Source organism: Oryctolagus cuniculus, chromosome 14, assembly GCF_964237555.1.
Source record: "Oryctolagus cuniculus chromosome 14, mOryCun1.1, whole genome shotgun sequence".
NCBI classification, from domain to species: Eukaryota; Metazoa; Chordata; class Mammalia; order Lagomorpha; family Leporidae; genus Oryctolagus; species Oryctolagus cuniculus.
Window position 1 is genome coordinate 86,865,503 of NC_091445.1, and position 23,296 is coordinate 86,888,798.

At 45.3% G+C, this 23,296-nt stretch overlaps 1 protein-coding gene across 50 annotated transcripts in view; it reads left to right on the plus strand.

Annotated features, from left to right (window-relative positions):
• The first annotated feature begins 779 nt into the window (after positions 1–779).
• The window catches only part of ERBIN (erbb2 interacting protein), a 134,638-nt gene continuing 112,121 nt past the window's right edge, over positions 780–23,296 (plus strand). For 17 of the 50 annotated variants that reach the window (XR_011382068.1, XR_011382069.1, XR_011382070.1 and 14 more), the window contains exons 1-2: positions 911–1,172; positions 1,742–1,853. Coding sequence is in view for 15 of the 50 variants with exons in the window: in XM_051853682.2 (XP_051709642.2) it covers positions 1,848–1,853 (6 nt within the window). In the remaining 35 variants the exon portion in view is untranslated. Of the gene's footprint in view, positions 1,173–1,203; positions 1,381–1,741; positions 1,854–23,296 lie in introns of those variants that run through there. The other 33 variants (XM_051853683.2, XM_070056773.1, XM_070056782.1 and 30 more) reach the window with 7 other exon arrangements.

Here is a 23,296-nt window from a genome sequence, read left to right on the forward strand (position 1 = left end):
CCCCGCCGCCCCCCGCCGCCGACGTCGGCCGCGCGGCCCCCGCGCGCGCGCGCGCGCTGACTGGCTCGCGCCGGCCTCCGGCCCGGCTGTGGGCGGTTGGGGCGCAGCCCGCGGGAGGCCGCCCCGCCCCCTCCGCCGCGCGGCCGCGCGCAGCCTCTCCCCCCTCGCCGGCGGGGCGGTGGCGCCGTAGCCTCCGCCGCGGCCTGCGCGGCGGTCACTCCCCTGCGCCCCAGCCCCACTCCTCCTCCTCCTCCTCCTCCTCCTCGTCGCTCTCCGCTCCCTCCCGCCGGGCCCCTCCCCTCGCCGTCTCTCGCCCGAGCGAAGGTGGCGCGGCGGCGCGGGACGCAGCCTCGGCCCCCGCCGCGGCCCCGCGAACTCGTGAGGAGGACCGGGCTGCCGCCCACCCCAGCCCCGCGCCCCGTGCGGCCGCCGCCGCCGCCGCCGGGGAAGAAGCAGCAGCAGGGGAGTGGCGGCGCGGCGGCGGGAAAGCGAGAGGCGGGCGAGCAGGGAACGCTGCGAGGAACGGACAGAAGGACGGCCGGCCCGACGAGGGCGCCGCCATCGAGCCTGCCCGGCCCCTCGGCTCCGGGCGGCGGCGGCGGCGCGGGCGAAGGGCGCGGCAGGCGCTAGCGAGACAATAACCGGCCGCTCGGCTCTGGGGGCGGCGGCGAGGAGCAGGGCCGGCCTAGCGCGGCCGCGGCCCGCCGAGCGCCCGGGCGGCGTCTCGGCCGCCGCCGCCGCCGTCGGGGGCGCGGGGCGCGCGGGGCCCGGCCGACGGCGCCTCCCCTCCCCCTCCGCGGCGCGCGCGCTGGGGTTCCGGGTTCCCCTGGACGGAGCTGGCTCCTGCCTTGCGCCGAGGCAGGAAGTGAGTTTCGCACGGCAATTCCGGGCGGTGTCACGAGTGAAAAAGTTTTTTTTTTTTTTTTTTTTTTTCCTCCTCCTCTCGGCGGAGATCCTAGTTGGGGCTGGGAAACTCCTGCAAACTCGAGACCAGGAAGCCAGCCCGCATCCCAACCCCCACCCGGGCAGCCTACTCTGCTGCTGCGGGCGGCCGCTGCACATCCGTTCTCACCGGAGAGACTCGGCTGGATGCGAAGTGACTAACGCGGGCGAGGGAATCATGGGCAGCGAAGCCTGGAAAAAGCAGCCCTGAGACGCCGTCCGGCCGAAAGGTAATTTTCGCGAGAAGCGTCTGGAAGACACACAGTGCACGGACCGGAAAAGGGGCGATCCTTTTGCCCAAGTTTCCGTCAGTTCTTTGCTCGGATCGGAGCGCACAGTGTTCTAGGTGGTGAAGTGGGAGAGCTGTGTGTGTTTTGTTTTGTTTTGTTTTTTAAGCCCCGGTCTGCCATCTGGGCTGTGGTTTGTGTAGAAGCGATGGTAAGAATGCAGTGGGACGGGAAGTTTGGGCCGCCTGGAGAAAGAGTGCCTTTGTTGAGCGCGAGCTCCAGAAGTTTTCGTTTTCTGGAGCCTCTGCGAGGTGTGCGAAGCTCCTGTCTGGCGACTTGGTTGGGAGGAAAGTTCCGTCGATTTGCGGCTGTTGAGATGGCTGCCGCGTTTGTTTGTGCTGATAGCGATGGTTTTGGCTTTGGAGTTCATCGCGCAGAGACTGTTTTTGGTTCAGAGCCTTGTTGCGTCTAGTTTATTGGATTTTAGGGACAAGCAACTTTTTGCCAGCTTTAGTTTTCAGGGCAGGTAATGTTTTTTTTTTTTTTCACGTGTGTTAACTTGTCCTTTTCAGGTGTTGACTCCTAAAATATTTCCTTCATTAATTGAAAGCAAGCGTCTGCTAGACTTTTCTTGTGACTGAACCATTAGGATGGAGAAGGAGGGAGTGAGGATTACAGATGAAGGTGTGTAATTAAAACGCAGCTTGATTTGCTCGGACTGCCGTGCAGGTCAGCACTGACTATGTAGGGAGGGAAGTAAAACGCTTCAAAGATTTTCTTGGGAACCACACTGATTGGGATATAAAAAAAGCTGTGCCTTTGAATACTAGGATATTTAGATTTTTGTGTTGGCCCAAATGTTTCGTTCGGTTCGGCCTAATAAGGGAGAGGAACTTAGTGTGGGGCAGGACTCCGTGAAGCGTGACAGACCTACTAGCAGCAGGCAGAGCTCTGAACACCCCTGAGCCAATGGGTAGACTTCCTAGAGTCAACGCGTTTGGGTCATGGCAAACCCACTCCCTGCTTTCAGCGGCGTTTTAGTGTCTTAAGTTTATTTTTTTCCCCAGTACTTTTGTGGTAAAGGTAGTGAAAAAATATTGTATTTGTGAGTAAATGCTAAGAAAATATGATCATCTGTGGAATCATTTTAATATAAATCGATGCCTAGTTTATCAAATACTAGCAAAGTAATTACTGTAAACCCCAGGAGAAAGAGCTGACTTCCGTTCAGAGAGAAAAGGTAAATTTTAAAATCAGGATCAAATTATTTCACAACTTGATATTTGCTACTTCGTCTTTTAAAAGTACTTTTCAAAATGGGAGACTTTTAACTGTATTGCTTTGTTTTTTTTTTTTTTCTGAGAGTGTGATTTCTGTTTTTTTTTTTTAATTGTGAACCATCATATAATTCCTTTTAAGCCAAATTAGCCTTATCAAGGAATTTAAAGTGCACAGCTGATCTACTTTATGAATTCAGACCATGTATTAGGCAGCAAAGGAGGTTGTTGTTGGGCATCTGAAAGAATGGAACAAAATAAATGACATTGAACTTCAGTTTCCTTATATGGTTCATACTTGGCCTCAGAGCAACAAAGCCATAATAGAGCAAGTTTGACCCAGAATTACCACTTTACAAAGGTATTTGTGTTCATAAATTTTATGTAAAAATTATTGTAGCACCTGATAATGACTAAACACCTGATTTTTGATAAAGTTCTTGGTTTCCCCCCTCCTCCTGGAGAAGAATGGTATGTTTGCAGGCAGGCAACACATTTTTAAAAATGAGGTGTTAACTTTTGTAATTATCTTTGGTTCCTTTTTACCTCTTAATGATGCATAACTTTCTTTGTGGTTTACTTAAAATTCTGTTACTTAGCATTAACAGACTAAATTTTAGGTTTTGCACTGTTGAACTGTATATTCCAAAATTTTGTTTAAAATGTGAGGTTTGAAGAGATGTTTAGAAAAGCAGTCAGTTAAAATATTTTAAGTGACTTCAGGATCTGGGTATTCTTAGTGTTGTATAGACTTTCTTAGGATAAATTATGTGTTTACTTATTTGCACAGAATACAATTTAAAAGATATGTTTGTTGAAGGTAATCATGAGTTTTCAGAACTTCCACCAATTCAAAGTACTAAGTTACAGAATCACTTTGCCGCTTGAGGTTAAACTGTAACAAAAATTTATGTATAAAAAGCTTACAGAGGTTCAAATATGGGAGCCAGATTTTCATTGTGTGCTGTTAATTAAGTGATGACTATAGAGACGTATCATTGGTAAATCACTAAAATTCAGTTACTTTTGACCTTGATGATGTTGAAGTATTGGTAATAAATGATAGCTTCTTTTTTCATTTTTCAAAGATTTTATTTATTTGAAAGGTAAAATTACAGAGAGGCAGAGAAGTCTTCCATCCACTGGTTCACTCCCCAAATGGCTGCAGTGGCTAGAGCTGGACTGATCTGAAGCCAGGAGCCAGGATCTTCTTCCAGGTCTCCCACTCTGGTGTAGTCCAAGGACTTGGGACATCCTCTAATGCTTTCCCAGGCATACTGACAGGGAGCTTCTTCTGAGTCTCCCACATAGGTGCAGGGGCCCAATGTCTTGGGCCATCTTCTGATTTCCCAGGCCAAAGCAGAGAGCTGGATCAGAAGTGGAGCAGCTGGGACTCGAACTGGCGCCCATATGGGATCACAGCCAGTACTGCAGAGGTGGCTTGCTATGTCACAGCGCCGGCCCCCTCTATTTTGTTTGTAAAACAGAGTTACAGAGAGGCACAGGCAGAGAAAGCGAGATCTCCCATCTGCTCTTTCACTCCCTAAATGGCTGCAATAACCAGAGTTGGGCTGATCAGAAGCCAGGAGCCAGGAGTTTCTTTCCAGTCGCCCACATGGTACAAGGGCCCAAGCACTTAGGCCATTTCCTACTGTTTTCCCAGGCCATAGCAGAGAGCTGGATTGAAAGTGGAGCAGGGGCTGGGACTGTGGCACAGCAGGTAAAGCCGCCGCCGGCATTGCCGGTATCCCAGATGGGCGCTGGTTCGAGTCCTGGCTACTCCACTTTGAATCCAGCTCTCTACTGTGGCCTGGGAATGCAGTGGAAGATCTTTGGGCTCCTGCACCTGCGTGGGAGACCCGGAAGAAGCTCCTGACTCCTGGCTGTTGCGGTCAATTGGTGAGTGAACCAGTGGATGGAAGATCTTCCCTCCCTCCCTCCCTCTCTGCCTCTGTGCCTCTCCTCTCGTTGTGTAACTCTTGACTTTCAAGTAAAATAAGTTAATGTTAAAAAGTGGAGCAGCTGGGACTTGAATCAGCACTCATGGGTGCTGGCATTGCAGGTGGCATTTTTACTCACTACACCACAGCACTGGCCCCTGGCTTCCTATTTTTGTAGTTAGGTTTGTTTACTTCCTCTATTTTTCCATATTGGTCTCTTGTTTCTTATTTGTATTTTTTTTCCTCTCTTTTCCAAACTTTATCAGACTATGTTTTTCCCTTAAATAAACTGTTCATAACATGCAGTATAAGTGTACTTAATCAGCCCCATTTAATTCTTTTTTTCTTTTTTAATATATTTATTTGAAAAGAGAGGGAGAAGGAAAGAGAGAGTGAGGGATCTGTCCCCTGGTTCACTCTCCAAATGACTGTGGTGGCCAGGGCTGGACCAGGCTGAAGCCTGGAGTTTCATCCAAGTCTTCCACGTGTACGCAGGGGCCCTGGGGCCACCCTCTCCTGCTTTCCCAGGCATATAGTAAGGAGCTGGGTTGGAAGTGGAGCAGCTGCATGGGTTGCTGACATCATAGATGATGACTTAACCCATTGAATTCTGAATATTCTTTTTGCATTCCAGCTCAGTGTACATAACTGTAATTAAGCTTGATATTAATGTATACTTTTTTATTTGAATTTCATTTTTCAATTATCTTGTTCATCCTTAATGTCCCCAGAATTAACTGTTTCGGTCATATCAGGTCATATATTCTTACATGTTAAGACCCTCTATAACCCCCTTCTACCTTATGCTTTTGATCTCTTTAAACATACAAACACTGCTCTGCACTTTCCATTTTCCTTTTTGCTCCTGTCTCTTTTCCTACCTCTCAAGTTGGATGTCTTTTTTGTCTGTGTCTAAAATTTACAGTTGTCTTCTGCTTTCATGAAATAAGTGCACTGGAACTCTGTCACATTCTTTATTGTCACTTCAAATTTTGTTCCTGACACCATGGGTAAAGACCTTCCTTACCAGTCTTTATAATTGAAAGTATATGACATTAAAAAATATCTGAAACTTAATAAAATAAGCTACTTATCTGGATATTATTTATACATCTATGACTTTAGATATATATAGAGTGTAGTAGAGGGGCCACACTGTGGTGTAGCAGATAAAGCCACCACCTGAAGTGCCAGCACCCCATATGGGCACTGGTCCTGGCTGCCCGGCTGCTTCATATCTGATCCAGCTCTCTTCTATGGCCTGGGAAAGCAGTGGAAGATGGCCCAAGTGCTTGGGCCCCTGCACCCATGTGGAAGACCTGAAAGAAGCTCTATTGTGGCCATTTAGGGAGTGAACCAGTGGATGGAAGACCTCTCTTTTTCTGCCTCTGTAACTCCACCTTTCAAATAAATAAAATAAGTAATTCTTAAAAGAATGTAGAAGAACTAGAAATACCTTAAAAAGGACATCTTAAGTGATCAAAACAAGCATAATAAAGTCTTGAGCATTATTCATAAATATATTATTCGAAGTCCATTTACTTTTGTAGTGAGGTGTTTCTTACCTTTTTGGTGTCTTGGAAGTGATGAGAAAAGTAAATTAACTGCATTATAAGATTGTGAAAATAAGACATGATAGTAAAGTTATAGAAAAATGGAAGGCAAATGGAATAATTCAGAAAATACAGATGCTCTTAACTTGTGGCAGGGTTACATCCCAGTAAACCCATTGTAATTTGAAAGTACTGTTAAGTCAAAAAGGCATTTGATACACCTAACCTGCCAAGCTTCATGAGTTAGCCTAGTCTACCTTAAATGTGCTCAGAATTCTTACATTAGCCTATAGTTGTGCAGAATCACCTAATACAAGCCTATTTTAGAATGAAGTGTTGGTCATCCTGTGTAGTTCATTGAATACCTGTATGCAGAAAACTCTGGTGACACAGTATTTTGTAGAATGTTGGTTGTTTCTCCTCATGATTGTGTAGCCAGCTGCTGTGGTTTACTGCTGCCCAGTGTCGTCAGAGATTATTGTGCTGCATGTTGCTAACCAGGGAAAAGATCAGAATTCAAATTTTGTTTTAAAGATTTTATTTATTTGAAAGAGTTATATATAGAGAGGAAGAGACAGAGCTTCTATCCACTGGTTCATTCCCCAGATGTCCGCAGCAGTCATGGCTGGACCAGGCAGAAGCCTGGAGCTAGGAGCTTCATGTGAATCTCCCACGTGGACGCAGGGACCCAAACACTTGGGCCACCTTCCTCTGCTTTCCCAGGCCACTAAAGGGAGCTGTATTGGAAGAGGAGCAGCCAGGACAAAAACCAGCGCCCATATAGGATGCTGGTGTCCCAGGCTGTGGCTTTACATGCTATGGCAAAACCATGGCCCCAGAATTCAAATTTTGAAGTGAAATGTATGGCTTTCGCACAATCAGAGTAAAAAAAAAATAAATGATAGGTCAGAACATCAGTAGAATAGTCTGGGACAACTTTGAGCAGAGTGCCTTACATATTTCATTTGCTTGTTGGAGGATTCATTCCGTTACGGTGTAGGAGCCCTAAGGCCATTGTTCTTACACATTTTGGTCTTAGAATCCCTTGATACTTTTATAAGTTATTGAGGACTCCTAAGAGTTTTGGTGTATGTGAGTTATCTATCAGATTTCTTTTTATTAGAAATGAAAACAAATTTAAAAATTAAATATTACAAGCCACTGCATGTTAACATTGTTTTAATAAGAACTATTTTGCTAAATTAAATATGGTTGTTCCTGATATCTGTGCATGGTTGATTCCAGAACACCCTTTCTATTTGGGAATAGCAAAATCTTTGGATGTTCAAATCCCTTATATAAAATGACAAGGTGGGCTGAGCTTTTGGCCAAGAGGTTAAGATAGATACCTGCATCCCATATTGGAGTGCTTGGAGTTACCTCTTTACTCTGGGTCCTGAGTCCAGCGTCTTGGCAGTGCAGACCCTGGGAAGCAACAGGTGATGACTCAAGTAGTTTTGTCCTTGCCCCCCACAATGGAGGCCTTAATTGAGCTCAGATCTCCTTCCCTGGTCAGCTCCGGCTGTTCAGGCAATTGGGGAGTGAACTAGCAGGGAGAAACTTAATATCTCTGTCTCAAATAAAAATTAAACAATACATACAATGGCACAGTATTTGTATATAACCTATACCATTCCTCCTGTATACTTTGAAACTTATCTGCATTACTTATAATAGTATGTCAATACTCGTAGTTGTTATCTTGCATTTGTTTAGAGGGTAGTGACAAAAAAGAAAATATTGCCCATTTTCAGTACAGGTACATTCCCCCCTGCCACATTGTGTGGAAAGGGAGGAATATTTTCATTGTCTTTTTAAAAATCTATTTATTTATTTATTTATTTGACAGGCAGAGTGGACAGTGAGAGAGAGAGACAGAGAGAAAGGTCTTCCTTTGCCGTTGGTTCACCCCCTAGTGGCTGCTGAAGCTGGTGCACTGTGGCCAGTGCACTGCGCCGATCCGATCCGAAGCCAGGAGCCAGGTGCCTCTCCTGGTCTCCCATGCAGGTGCAGGGCCCAAGCACTTGGGCCATCCTCTACTGCACTCCTGGGCCACAGCAGGGAGCTGGCCTGGAAGAGGGGCAACCGGGACAGAATCCAGTGCCCCGACCGGGACTAGAACCCCGTGTGCCGGAGGATTAGCCTATTTAGCTGTGGCGCCGGCCCATTTATTTATTTGAAAGAGTTAGAGAGAGAGAGGAGAGGCAGAGAAAGAAAGGGGTTCCATCTGCTGGGTCACTCCCCAGTTGGCTGCAACGCCTGGAGCTGCGCTGATCCAAAGCCTGGAGCCAGGAGCTTCTTCCGGGTCTCCCATGTGGGTGCAGGGGCCTAAGGACTTGGGCAATCTACTGCTTTCCCAGGCCATAACAGAGAGCTGGATTGAAAGTAGAACAGGCAGGACTCGAACCAGTGCCCATATGGAATGCCGGCACAGCAGGCCGGGGCTTTAATCTGCAGCACCACAGCGCCGGCCCCTATTTTCATAGTCTTTAGTTTATTGTGGATACTCTTTGATACAAAATTTGATGAGTAGTAGTTTTTGTTTGTTTGTTTGTTTTTACAGTATTTATTTTCTGTTTTATTTGAAAGGCAGAGAGACAGATCTTCCATCTGCTGGTTCACTCTAAATGCCCATAACAGGGAGGGCTGGGTCAGGCTGGGTCTCCTACATGGGTGGCAGGGACCCAAGTACTTGAGCCATCACCTGCTTCATCCTTGAGTGTACTTTAGCAGGAAGGTGGATCGGAAGTATAGGAACCAGGACACAACTAGGTGCTCTGATGTGGGATGTGGGTGTCCCAAATGGCACCTTAACTGCTGTGCCAAATGTGAACCTAAAGTAGTAGTCTTTTAAAGGTTAGTTTGAGTGGCATATCTGCAGTTCTAACAATGAACTTTTCCTTTCTTGTTACTTTAAAATTCATTGATTGGTTTGACTTGCACTTTTGATAAATCTGCTAATTCATGATTTGTAACATGCATTGGATAGTTGGAAAATACTGATTCATTGTGTTAAACATATTTTTCAAATGTTAACATGTCATTGGCTGGCGCCGCGGCTCAATAGGCTAATCTTCCAGCTGGCGGCGCCGGCACACCGGGTTCTAGTCCTGGTCGGGGCGCCGGATTCTGTCCCGGTTGCCCCTCTTCCAGGCCAGCTCTCTGCTGTGGCCAGGGAGTGCAGTGGAGAATGGCCCAAGTGCTTGGGCCCTGCACCGCATGGGAGACCAGGATAAGTACCTGGCTCCTGGTTTCGGATCAGCGCGGTGTGCCGGCCACAGCGCGCCAGCCGCGGCGGCCATTGGAGGGTGAACCAACGGCAAAGGAAGACCTTTCTCTCTGTCTCTCTCTCTCACTGTCCACTCTGCCTGTCAAAAAAAACAAAAACAAAAAGCAAAACAAAAGTCATTATGCAGTAGCAGAAAAAAACAAGAGAATTACTTTTTACTCTTATTGAAGATAATCAAGTGAAAGTGGCATTTAAAAATAAACAAGGCTGGTTAAGCCCCTGCTGCGATGCCAGCAATCTATATGGATGGCAGTTCGAGTCCTGGTTGTTCCACTTCAGATCCAGCTCCTTGCTAATACGCTTGGGAAAGCAGTGGAGGATGCCACAAGTCTCTGGGCCTCTGCCACCCACATGGGAAACCCAGAGGAAGCTCCTGGTTTTGATCTGGCTGTTGTGGCTATTTGGGGAATGAACCAGTAGATGGAAGATATCTCTCTGTCTGCTTCTCTCTCTCTCTCTCTCTCTAACTCTGCCTTTCAGATAAATAAAATAAATCTTTAAATAAAAAATAAATCTAGAGTGTGTGATGGTGCTAGTAACTTGATGACATTTTGTTCTTGCTAAGGTGCTAGCAGTTTTACTTACCTTTACCCTTTACTATCAATATAAAATGTCAGTGTAATGGAAAAGGGAAAAATGATGCCTCATCATTATCATGTAAATAGTTTTGACCTCACGGACTTCTTAAAAGTGTTTCAGGGATTCTTTAAGTTTGTGGATTTCCAGGACTTTGAGCCAAAATTTAGGAACTTAGGTCAATGCTGGGGTTTATAGAATTTTTACTATTTTATTTTGTCTTTTGGTATTACATTCTGGGAGAATCTTTTTTTTTAATTGCTCCTTTTTTTTTTTAAGATTTATTTATTTATTTGAAAGAGTTACACAGAGAGGTAGAGACAGAGAGAGAGAAGTCTACGCCGTCGCCGCAGCTCAACAGGCTAATCCTCCGCCTAGTGGCGCCAGCATACCGGGTTCTAGTCCCAGTTGGGGTGACAGATTCTGTCCCGGTTGCCCCCCTTCCAGGCCAGCTCTCTGCTGTGGCCAGGGAGTGCAGTGGAGGATGGCCCAAGTGCTTGGGCCCTGCACCCCCTGGGAGACCAGGAGAAGCACCTGTTTCCTGCCTTCGGATCAGCGTGGTGTGCAGGCCACAGCACGCTGGCCGTGGCAGCCATTGGGGGTGAACCACCGGCAAAGGAAGACCTTTCTCTCTGTCTCTCTCTCTCTCACTGTCCACTCTGTCAAAAAAAAAAGAGAGAGAGAGAGAGAGAAGTCTTCCATCTGCTGGTTCACTCCCCAAATAGCCGCAACGGCTGGAGCTGTGCTGATCCGAAGCCAGGAGCTTCCTCCAGGTCTGGGAGAATCTTGAGACTTGATCTTTGAGATCACTCTGCTTTTAGTTCTATGCAGTTATTTTAAACATATGTTTTAAAAATATACTTTTTAGCTGTATGATTTTTTAAAAAAAAAGATTTACTTATTTGAAAAACAATTTGACATAGAGAGACTGAAGGTCTTCCCATCTGTTGATTTACTCTCCGACTGGTCTCAACAGCTGGGGCTGGACCAGGCTGAAACTAGGAGCCAAGAACTCCATCTGGGTCTCACACACTAGCGGCAGGAACTCAAGTGGTTGAGGTGTCGTCTGCTGCTTCCTAGGCTCATTAGCAGGGAGCTGGTTTGGAAGAGGAGTAGCTGGGTCTTGAACCAGTGCTCCGACATGAGATGATGGTGCCTCAAGCTACAGCTTAGCTCTCTGAGCTGCTTTAGCTCTATTTTTGTCTCCATGGAACCTTGAATCTCTGTTTCCTGTTCTAACGCTAGAGAAATTTTGATCTTACTCTTCATTTTTCCTCAAATGTTAGATTTCTCATGGTGGTCAAAGTTCTGTATTATGGACTCTCTTAAGTGTTTTCCCAGCTTAAATGAATCCCTGTTTTTCTGGCTTTGGTAATTGTTTAGAAGAAGGAAGAAAGGAATATTTAATAGTTTCTCTTTTAGAGTATGTGGGTAGCTTAACTTCTTAGTGTATGAATGTCCTGTCCTTTTCTAGATATTCTCCAGTTTTACAGTCATACTGTCTGAGTGTCAGATCTCTCATAGTGCAGAGCTGTACAGAGGCTTTCATAATTCAGTGTTATGGTTTTATTACTTGGCTGACTGACCAGGACACAGGTCTTCCAATTCTTTCTTTTGAGGATCTCACTTTATGCTTGTGTTGGGTGTCAGGTCTCTCAGATGTGTATAGTCCCCCCACTTAGGGTTAAAAACTTTTTTATTTTTTTTTAAAGATTTATTTTATTTATTTGAAAGAGTTACAGAGAGGTAGAGACAGAGAGAGAGGTCTTCCATCTGCTGGATCACTCCCTAGATGGCCGCAACGGCTGGAGCTGTGCTGATCCGAAGCCAGGAGCCAGGAACTTCTTCTGGGTCTCCCACATGGGTGCAGGGGCCCCCAAGGACTTGGGCCATCTTCTGCTGGATTGGAAGAGGAGCAGCTGGGACTAGAACCGTTGCCCATATGGGATGCCGGCACTTCAGGCCAAGGCTTTAACCTGCTGCACCGCAGCGCTGCCCCTCCCCCCTTTTAATATTTATTTATTTATTTGAAAGAGTTACACAGAGAGAGAAGGAGCCAGGAGCTTCTTCTGGGTCTCCCACGGAGGTGCAGGGGCCCAAGAACTTGGGCCATCTCTACTGCTTTCCCAGGCCACAGCAGAGAGCTGGATCAGAAGAGGAGCATCTGGGACTTGAACTGGTGCCCATATGGGGTGCTGGCACTGCAGGCGGCGGCTTTACTAGCTACATCACAGTGCCTGCCCCTGAATTCAGCTTATTTCAACCAGCCTTTTTATGACAGTTACCCACCAAGGCACACCCCCCCCCCCCCCCACCCAACACCTTTGCAACAGTCTAGGGACCTTCTACTTGGCTCACCTTCTGAACACCGTAACTGGATTTTCAGCTTTCTTTGTACCACTAATTTATGACTTTGGGTTTAAAGCCCTGCATGAGTTCAGGAGTTAAGTATTTATTTTTATTTTTAATAACTTTCATTTTAATTTGAAAGGCAGAGAGACAGAAGGACAGACAGATTTTCCATCTGCTGGTTCCCTCACTAAAATGCCTACAACAGCTAGGGCAAGGTCAGGCCAAAACCAGAGCCAGGAGCCCAGAACTCAATCTGGGTCTCCCACTTGGGTGCAGGGACCCAAGGACTTCAGATACCACTGCTGCTTCCCAGGACGTGCGTCCTGATGAAGTGGCATTGGAAGTGGAGTAGCCAGGGCCTGAACTGGGCATTCTGCTGTAGGATGTGGGTGTCCTGGAGGGTGGCTTAAGCTGCTGTGCCATATGCCACCCCTCTTCCTTGTTATATTTATACCATGGTGCATGTATTACATTTAATTGTCACATGTCTTTATTCTGCTTTAATCTGGAACAGTTTTCTGTCTTTCCTTTCAAGGTATTGATACTTCTGAAAATTATAGGCCTGGTTATTTGTAGAATATCCTTTAATTTTCATTTGACTTTTTTTATGATTTGGTCTTTTACTAGATTCTGTAATTAGGTCTTTGGCAGTGTTACAGACATGATGGTACATTTTTCTCATTGCATCTTATCAGGTGGCAGGCAATTTGTTCAACTACTGATACTTAAATTATATGATTAAAGTTGTGACTGCTAGACTTTTCCTTTTTCAAGGTACTGTTTCTTCCTTTGTAATTAATAAATATTATGGGGAGTGGTATTTTGAAACTATTTCAGTCCTCAGATTTTTAGTTCATTTACTTAACATCTACTTTTAATTCTGCATCTAGAGAACTATTGGTTCTCTACTATACTTATAGGATTATAATCCATTATCATTAAAAAAAAAAGTTATTTGAAAAGCAGAGTGACATCTGCTGGTTTATTCCCCAAATTCCTGCAACAACCATGGCTGGGCTAGGCTGAAACCAGGAGCCTGGAACTCAGTTTGGGTCTCTTACAGGACTGACAGGGACATAACTGTTTGTACCATCATCTGCTGCTTTCCTAGGTGCATTGGCAGGAAGCTGGGTTGGAAGAGAAGTAGCTACGATTCAAGTGGTGCTCTGATAGGCATACAGACATCACAGTTGTTGGCTTAACCAGCTGTGCAACAGTGCCTGCCCCTTTATTTTGATGGTCAAATCGTTTTTTTTTTTTTTTTAATATTTATTTAGTTAATTATTTGAAAGAGTTATAGAAAGAGAGGGAGAAACAGAGAAAGACCTTCGATCCACTGGTTCACTCCCCAGGTGGCTGTAACAGTTGGACCTTGGCCAGTCTGAAACTAGGATCCAGGAGCTTCTTCCAGGTTTCCCACATGGGTGACAGAGACCCAAGCACTTGGGCCATCTTCCACTGCTTTTCCCAGGCTGTTAGCAGGAAGCTGGATTGGAAATGGAGCAGCTCGAACATGAACCGGTGCCCATATGGTATGCCAGTGTTGGCATCGCAGGCAGTGGCTTTACCTGCTATGCCACAGTGCCAGCCCTGATCAAATTGTTTTTGATTTGGTCAGTGAGAACTCCATCAAGCTAATTTATTATTTTTTATTATTTCTCTTGATATGTCACTTCCTTTTTTGAGAATGTCCTTGCTTTTTAACATAATACAGTGTTCTAAACTTCATTTTCTCTAGTTAATTTTAGTGGAAAATGGTAGTTAGAAACCAGGATCTGAGTACTTGTTCTTTGTTTCTGGAGTTTTGCTATCACAGGCAGTGTGTAGAGCTAATAAGTATTTTTATATATGCACATTTTTACATCTATATTCCTTCTTTGATAAAACCAAGTTCACAATAATAATTCTAATTAATCTCTACAGGGTTCATTCTAGAGTTTCTTTTTCTTTTCATACTTGTATTTATGTCTTGACAGTGAGAACTGATTTTGTTTTTGTGCTTTGTGTTTGGTGGGGATGGCGAGGAGAGTTGTAAACATTTGTTCAGACATTTTGAGCCAAAAGGCTCTGCAGTACAATTTCTGACATATTTCTAAGGGGATAAAATTCTAAAATGTAAAAAATAAGCATTGGGGCCAGCACTGTAGCTTAGTGGGTAAAGCTGCCTGTAGTGCTGTCATCCCACATGGGCGCCCATGTTGAGTCCCAGCTGCTCCACTTTTGATCTAGCTTCCTGCTGATGCACCTGGGAAATCAGTGGAAGATGGCACAAGTGCTTGGGCTTCTGTGCCTATGTGGGAGACCCGGAAGAAACTCCTGACTTTGAACCAGTCCAGCTCCAGCTGTTGTGGCCATTTGGGGAGTGAAGCAGTGGATGAAATATCTCTCTCACAGTCGTCTTCTGCTCTGTCTGTAACTCTTTCAAATTAATAAATCTTTTTTTTTAAAACAAGCATTAATTAAAAATATTTAGGTGAAATATTTCAGGTTATGTTGAAAGGTGGAAAGAATCTAGTACTTTTTTTAATCTGCATTAGATAATTTCCTTTAGTTAGTTTCTTGATTTCAGTATGAGTGCAGTAATTTGTTGGCAAGGCTGTTTTTCCATATTGATGTAATATTGTTGGCAGGAGCAGTTTGGAGCATTTACCTTTCTGATAATGATGTCCTTTGAATTTCAGACCTTAGGTCAATTCTAACTGGTCAGTTATAATTCTATAATTCTAATTAGGTCAGTTCTCCACCCTGAGGTGGAGGTGAAGAGGTGTGCAGGTCATGTTTGTGTTAGGGCTGGTACAAGAAACTTGTAATCTAAAAATGAATCTCCTAATGGCCAAGGCTATCACCCAGTCTAGAATAAGTTGGTTTGACTTCCTCATTCTTGGAGATTTTGTAAATGACTTAAGAGACATCCTGGGATATCCTTTTGTGACTAGAGAAGATCTGTTCTCAATCTTCCAGGAAAAGATAAAAAGATCCTACCAGCATCAAATGGATCCTTTAGGTGTCCCATTGATCTCCTGGAATTCAAAAAATATTTAGTTAATTATCCTTATGCTACATACAGTATAGCAGGGATTGTTTATGTATAGGAGATCCTGTTTGATTTGTCATGGATACCTGATACCAGCCAGTATCCTATCTTATCTTTCTTTTGAGATCCTTCCCTAGCTAGAAACCCTGGAAGTTGTCTTTCTTACCTGTCTGGCCTTAGTTATTGAAACCAGTATCATTTCTATCAGTCTGTCCTGTATACAAGTAAAGGGAGGTGTTTTAAGGAAGGGTAAGAAGCTGGATAAGAGACATTAGGTGAAAGCCTTGATAGGTGAAGGACTGAACAGTTTTTTTTTTTTTTTTTTTTTTTTTTAAGATTCATTTATTTATTTGAAAGAGTTACACAGAGAGAAAAGGAGAGGCAGAGAGAGAGAGGTCTTCCATCCTCTGGTTCACTCCCCAATTGGCCACAATGGCTGAGGCTGTGCCAATCCGAAACCAGGAGCCAGGAGCTTCTTCTGAGTCTCCCACATGGGTGCAGGGGCCCAAGCACTAGGCCATCTTCTACTGCTTTCCCAGGCCACAGCAGAAAGCGGGATTGGAAGCGGAGCAGCCAGGACTTGAACTAGTGCCCGTATGGGATGCCAGGAATGCAGGCGGTGGCTTCACCGGCTACGCCACAGCGCTGGTCCTGAAACAGTTGTTTTAATCTTTTTAAGATTTATTTGAGAGGCAGGGTGGGTGGAGATCTTCCAGCCATTTGTTCATTCCCCAATTGGCTGCAATTGCTGGATCTGTGCAGGTTAGGAACCAGGAGCCAGGAGCTTCTCTATCTCCCACATGGGTGCAGGGGCCCAAGGAGTTGGGCCATCCTTCACTGCTTTCCCAGGTGCATTAGCAGGGAGTTGGATCGGAAGTGGAGCAGCTGGGACAAGAACTGGTGCCCATATCAGATGCCATCATTTCGAGCAGTGGCTTAACTTTTTACCACAACACTGGTAACAATAATCTTACTGTAAAAATTCAGATAGAGAAATGTGTAACAGAAAGAATGCTCCACAGTGCTATCTTCCAGATATATTCCTATGTATTACTTAATGTTGAAAAAATTAAATTTCCTCTGAAGAGTTTGTATCAATTTGTACTTCCACCAATAAATAGTATATAAGAATACATCTTTCTGTGCATTCTTGGCCAAAATGAATGTTAGTTGTTTTTTTTTTTTCTTTTTTCTTTTTTTATTTTTATTTTTTGACAGGCAGAGTGGACAGTGAGAGAGAGAGAGAGAGAAAGGTCTTCCTTTGCTGTTGGTTCACCCTCCAATGGCCACCGCGGCAGGCGCGCTGTGGCTGGTGCACCACGCCGATCCGAAGGCAGGAGCCAGGTGCTTCTCCTGGTCTCCCATGGGGTGAGGGCCCAAGCACTTGGGCCATCCTCTACTGCACTCCCGGGCCACAACAGAGAGCTGGACTGGAAGAGGGGCAACCAGGACAGAATCCGGCGCCTCGACCGGGACTAGAACCTGGTGTGCTGGCGCCGCAAGGCGGAGGATTAGCCTAGTGAGCCGCGGTGCCGGCAGTTTATACCTGTGTAAATCTTGGAGGCAATATGGTGTGGTATATTAAGAACGCAGGCTTCAGGGGCTGGCACTGTGGCATAGAGGGTTAAGCCTCTGCGTGCAGTGCTAGCATCCCATATAAGCGCTGGTTGCAGTCTCGGCTGCTCCACTTCTGCTCCAGCTCCCTGATAATGGCCTGGGAAAGCAGCAGAGGACAACTCTAGTGCTTGGGCTCCTGCACGTATATGGGAGACTTGAAGAAGCTCCTGGCTCCTGGCTTTGGCTTGGCCCAGGCCAGCTGTTGTGGCCATTTGGGGAGTGAACCAGTGGATGGAAGACCTCTGTAACTCTTGACTTTCAAAATAAATAAATTTAAGGAAAAAAAAAAAAAAAACAGGCTTCGGAGTCAGATGACCTCAGTTTAAATTGACAAATTATGATACTGGCAAATGAAATGTAAGACTTCTTTGTATATCTTAGGTGTTCTACGTGGATTTTATTGGCTTGTTGCTTACCCTTATGCCTTGGTTATGCTGTTTGCCATATACAAGTTTCAGTTAAAGTAATCAGATTTGTCAGTCATTTGGCATGTTGGGTTTAATGCTGTTCTTGGAAACGGTTTAGCACTGAGATTATAAAAGTAATAAAGTTGGACGGCGCCGCGGCTCACTAGGCTAATCCTCCACCTGCGGCGCTGGTACACCGGGTTCTAGTCCCGGTCGGGGTGCCAGATTCTGTCCCGGTTGCCCCTCTTCCAGGCCAGCTCTCTGCTGTGGCCCGGGAAGGCAGTGGAGGATGGCCCAAGTCCTTGGGCCCTGCACCTGCATGGGAGACCAGGAGAAGCACCTGGCTCCTGGTTTCGGATCAGCACGGTGCGCCGGCCGCAGCGGCCATTGTGAGGTGAACCAAAGGAAAAGGAAGACCTTTCTCTCTCTCTCTCACTGTCTAAATCTGCCTTTAAAAAAAAAAAAAAAGTAATAAAGTTAATTTTTCTTATTTGGGCTTTTGGAAATCATCTAGTTTTATTTAGGGGTGAAGAACCTTTTTTCTGCTAAGGACCATTTGTATATCCTTAACATAGTCTTTGGGCCATACAGAATTATCAATTTAAAAATTAGTCTGCTTGCTCCCTGCTAATGCGCCTGGGAAAGTAGCAGAGGATGGCCCTAGTACCTGGACCCTGCACCCATGTGGGAGACCAAGAAGTTCCTGGTTTCAGCCTGGCCCAGCCTTGGCCTTGTGGCCATTTGCAGAGTAAACCAGCAGATGGAAGACCATTTTCTCTTCCTCTCTGTAACTCTGCCTTTCAAATAAATAAGATAAATATTTTTTAAAAAATTAGTCTATTATACATATATTGAATTTTGAGTCTCACTTGTCATTGCGTTGGCAGGAACAGACCAAATAATTTTGTAGGTCTAATGGCCTGCCATCTGGACATTCCCTACCCCTGCTAAATTCTTACCAGTAGTGACACCATTTTGAAAAAGTTTTGTTTTATTTTATTTGAAAGGCAAAATGGCACACAGAGAGAGGAAGGGAGAGTGACTGAGCTTCCATCCACTGGTTCAATCCCCAGATGGCCAAGTCTGAAGCCAGGAGCCAGGAGTTTCATCCTGGTCTCTCCTATGGGTGGCCGGGTCCAAGCACTAGGCCATCTCTGCTGCTTTCCCAGGTGCATTGGCAGGGAGCTGGATTGGAAGCTGAGAAGCCAAGACTCAAACCAGTACTCTAATACGGGATGCTGGTGTCCCATGTGGCAGCTTAACTCCCTGCACCACAATGCCAGCCCCCAGTGTTTTTGTTGCTGGGTTAATTGAGTGATTTGAATTTATATATTAAGTTAGGAGGTCATTAATCAAAACTTTGCAGTAGCATATCTATTCCTAGAAAGGTACATTTTTCATTTTTAAGCATTTGATGCCTGTTATGACTTTGTTCTTGTCATATCATTGTTTTTTGTTACTGTGCATACTTGTTCTTTTTATGAAAGACATATATTTTAAGTTTATTTCTAAAAATATTTTCAGGGAGTGTGAGAGATGCTGCTAGCTATTTCATCAGTTGTGTTCTTACCTGGATATTTAAAATAGAGGGAAGTAATTTAAAAAAAAATTTTTTTTAAAGGATTGTATTTATTTGATTGAGCGGTAGAGTTACAGACAGAGGGAGAAGAGACAGAGGAAGGTTCTCCATCTGCTGGTTCACTCCCCAAATGGCCGCAACAGGGGCGCTGTTCAGGGTCTCCCATGAGAGTGTAGGGGCTCAAGTACTTGGACTATCTTCCACTTCTTTGCCCAGCCACAACAGAGAGCTGGATCAGAAGAAGAGCAGCCAGGACTAGAACTTGCGCCCAAATGGGATGCCAGTGCCACAGGTGGAGGCTGAGCCCACTACACCCCAGCGCCAGCCCCTGGTCATTTTTCGTATTTTACTTGTTGATGACTTTAAAACACTGAGCTGTTTTGATATGCTTGTGTTTTTTGTGTGTATAATTATAAATTCATTGCTAATAGTACCTTTTAAAATTGATCATAAATGTATTATATAGTATATTCTAATATTTCATGATTTAAGATGCATAATGAGTGCTTCTTAAAAATTTTAACTTTTCCTTTTATTTGAAATACACACGTGTGCACACACACACACATAGATATATAGATGACTAGCTCTTTCATCTGCTGGTGTGTATCCTTAAATGCCTACAATAGCCAAGGTTGGGCCAGGCCAAAGCCAGGAGCTTAGAACTTAATTTGGGTCTCTCATGTGGGTGACAGGGACCTCAGTACTTAAGCCATCACCTGTTGCCTCCCAGATGTTCATTAACAGGATGATGGGTCACAAGCAGAGTAGTTGGAACTTAATCCATGCACTCTGGTGTGGGATGTGGGTATCCCAGGCAGGTGCTTAACTGCTGTGCCACATACCTGCCCAGTAACAAGTACTTTAAAGAACATTGGTTATTTGATAACCTTTATTTTTAACTGCAAATAATTTCCCTTCCGTTGTTTGATATTATCTCCCAATAATAGCAGGATAGCTATTAGGATTAGATGGGAGATTTTTATGCTGCCTAAGGGCTTCCATTTGGTTGTATTGCTCTCACTTTCTCTAGCATAAAGTCTTAACTCCCTGCCTTCCCAGGTACATTAGTAGGAAGCTGGATCAGAAGTGGGGCAGCTGGGACTTGAACTGGCATTCCTATACAGGGCCTCACTGTCACAAGTGGCCACTTAACCTTTTAAAAAAAAACAAAAAACAAAACATTATTTGAAAGGCAGAGTCATAGAGAGGGAGGAAGAGGCATAGAAAGAGATATATTCATCTGCTGTTTCACTCCCCAAATGGTCACAATGGCTAGGGCTATTTCCCTTAGAGTGGCAGGAGCCCACACTGCTGCTTTCTTGGATGCAACACTAGGGAGCTGGATTTGAAGTGGAGCAGCCAGGGGCCCAGCACTGTGGTATAGTGACTTGGGCTACCAGCTGCAGTACCAGCATCTCATACGGGTGCCAGTTCAAGTTCCAGCTGCTCCACTTTTGATACAGCTCCCTGCTAATGCACCTGGGAAATCAGCAGAAGATGGCCCAAATCCTTGAGTCCCTGCACCCACAAAGGAGATGTTGATGAAGCTCCAGGCTCTGGCTTTGGCCTGGCACAGCTCTGGCCATTGCAACCATTTGGGGAGGGAAATAGTAGATGAAAAATCTCTTATTCTGTCTTTTCCTTTCTCTCGGTGGCTCTGCCTCTCAAATAAATAATCTCTCTCTCTCTCTCTCTTTTTTTTTTTTTTTTTTAAGTACTGGAACAGCTGGAATTGGAACTGATCAAGGGATGCTGGAATTGTAGGCGGGGCCACTTAACTCACTACACCACAGTATCGGTCCCTAGCTTAACCTCCTAAGCTTTGCTGTTCCTTGACTACTTTTAGAATTCTCTCTTAATACCAATTTTTAAACTTTTCCTTGAGCTGCTTGAAATTTAATGTGATAAACAGTAAAGATTTTATATATCATTAAATCACGGCTATTTTGGTCCTTTTGTATTGTAATGGTAAACTTTTTTTTTTTTTTTTTGACAGAGTGGACAGTGAGAGAGAGAGACAGAGAGAAAGGTCTTCCTTTGCCGTTGGTTCACCCTCCAATGGCTGCCGCGGCCGGCGCGCTGCGGCCGGCGCACCGCGCTGATCCGATGGCAGGAGCCAGGAGCCAGGTGCTTTTCCTGGTCTCCCATGGGGTGCAGGGCCCAAGCACCTGGGCCATCCTCCACTGCACTCCCTGGCCACAGCAGAGGGCTGGCCTGGAAGAGGGGCAACCGGGACAGAATCCGGCACCCCGACCGGGACTAGAACCCGGTGTGCTGGCGCCGCAAGGTGGAGGATTAGCCTAGTGAGCCGCGGCGCCGGCCATGGTAAACTTTTTTAAGACCCATTTTATTTATTTGAAAGATAGAGCTACAGAGAGAGAGAGAGAGAGAGAGAGAGAATCTGTTGATTCACTCTGCAAATGGCCACAACGGCCGGAGTAGGGCCGATCCAAAGTCAGGAGCCAGTAGCTTCCTCTGGGCCTCCTGTGTGGGTGCAGGTGTCCCAGGACTCGGGACATCCTCCGCTGCTTTCCCAGGTGCACTAGCAGGGAGCTGGATTAAAAGTAGAGCAGCCAGGACTTGCACCAGTGCCCATATGGGATGTGGGCACTGTGGACTGGGGCTTTAACCCACTTTGCAACAGTGCCAGCCCCAAACTCTCCTTAATTTATGTATAATAAATGTTTCCTAAAGGATCTTTGTCACTACTTAACATCTTGGGATTTATTTCTGTTTACTTGTTTCATTGACCTTGATCCTTCTTGTAATATATGTAATAGATAACGTGGTATATATATTTAAATTTATTTGAAAGGCAGAGTTACAGAGAATGGGAGAGACAGAAATTTACCATGTGCTGGTTCATTCCCTAATGGCCACAAAAACCAGGGCGGGGCCAGACTGAAGCCAGGAGCCTTGAACTCCATCGAGGTCTCCCATGTGGGTATGGGAGCTCAATTCCACTGCTTTCTCAGGCTCAGTAACAGGGAGCAGCTGGGGGAACGCGCTCCCATATGGGATGCCATTGTTGCACATGGCAAATAAACCCGCCGCTTCAAAGCCAGCCAGTATAGTAGCCATCCTAATGGCTGTTTATATTTCCCCAGTCATGAATGAGGTTGAGCATTTTTTCATGTGCTTATTGACTGGCTGTATATTTTCTTTGATGTATTTAAATCACTTGCCCATTTTGAATCAGCTTTTTTTTTTATTGTTGAGTTGTAGATCTTTGTATGCTGTTATCTATATTATGTTGTTATCTATGTAGTAGATATCAGTCTTTTTTTTAAGATTTATTTTTTATTTATTTGAAAGAGTTACAGAGAGAGGGAGAGACAGACAGAGACAGAGCTCTTCCATCAACTGGTTCACTCCCCAAATGGCCACAATGGCCGGAGCTGGGCCAGGCTGAAGCCAGGAGCCAGGAGCTTCTTCTGGGTCTCCACATGGGTGCAGGGGCTCAAGTACCTGGGCCATCCTCCACTTGCTTTCCCAGGTGCATTATCAGGAAGCTAGGTCAGAAGTGCAGCAGCTGGGACTTGAACTGGTACCCATATAGGATGCTGGCTCTCCAGGTGTCTGCTTAACCTGCTACACCACGGGCCAGCCCCAGATATCAATCTCTTACATATGAATTACAAATATTTTCCCCCATTCTATGGTTTGCCCTTTTATTTTTATTATTTTATTTTTTAATTTATTTGACAGGTAGAGTTATAGACAGAGAGAAAGGTCTTCCTTCCGTTGGTTCACCCCCCAAATGGCTGCTACAGTTGGCATGCTGTGCCAATCCGAAGCCAGGAGCCAGGTGCTTCCTCCTGGTCTCCCATGCTGGTGCAGGGGCCCAAGCACTTGGGCCATCCTCCACTGCCCTCCCAGGCCACGGCAGAGAGCTAGACTGGAAGAGGAACAACCTGGACTAGAACCCAGTGCCCATATGGGATGGCGGCGCTGCAGGCAGAGGATTAACCAAGTGAGCCACGGGCGCCAGCCCCTTATTTTGTTAATAGTGTCTGTTGATATGCAGAATTCCCAAATTGTCCTGAAATCTGCGATGCTGGTGCTGCAGATGGCAGATTTAGCCACTATGCCACAGCTCCAGCCCCATCTACTAATATTCTTTTGCTATGCTGCTGTTATCCTGTTTCTCCATAAAGGTTTGCCTAGTAATTTTAGCATTATTCTGTAATTTGCTTTTCTCACAGTACCAGTTATTTTTTGAAGAACATTTCATTGGCATTTTAAAGAGAGCATGGGGGATGGCATTTGACCTAATGGTTAGGCCTAGAGGCCCATATCCTATATAAGAGTGCCTGAGTAGAATCCTGGCTTTGCTTCTGATTTCAGCTTCCTTCTAATTTGTACCCTGGGAGGCAGCAGATGATGGCTTATGTGGTTGAGTTCCTAATACCTGGTTTCAGCCTGACCCAGTCTCTGGATGTTACGGGTGTTTGAGGGAGTTTACCAGTGGATGAGAGCAAAGGTCTTTGAAATAAAAAA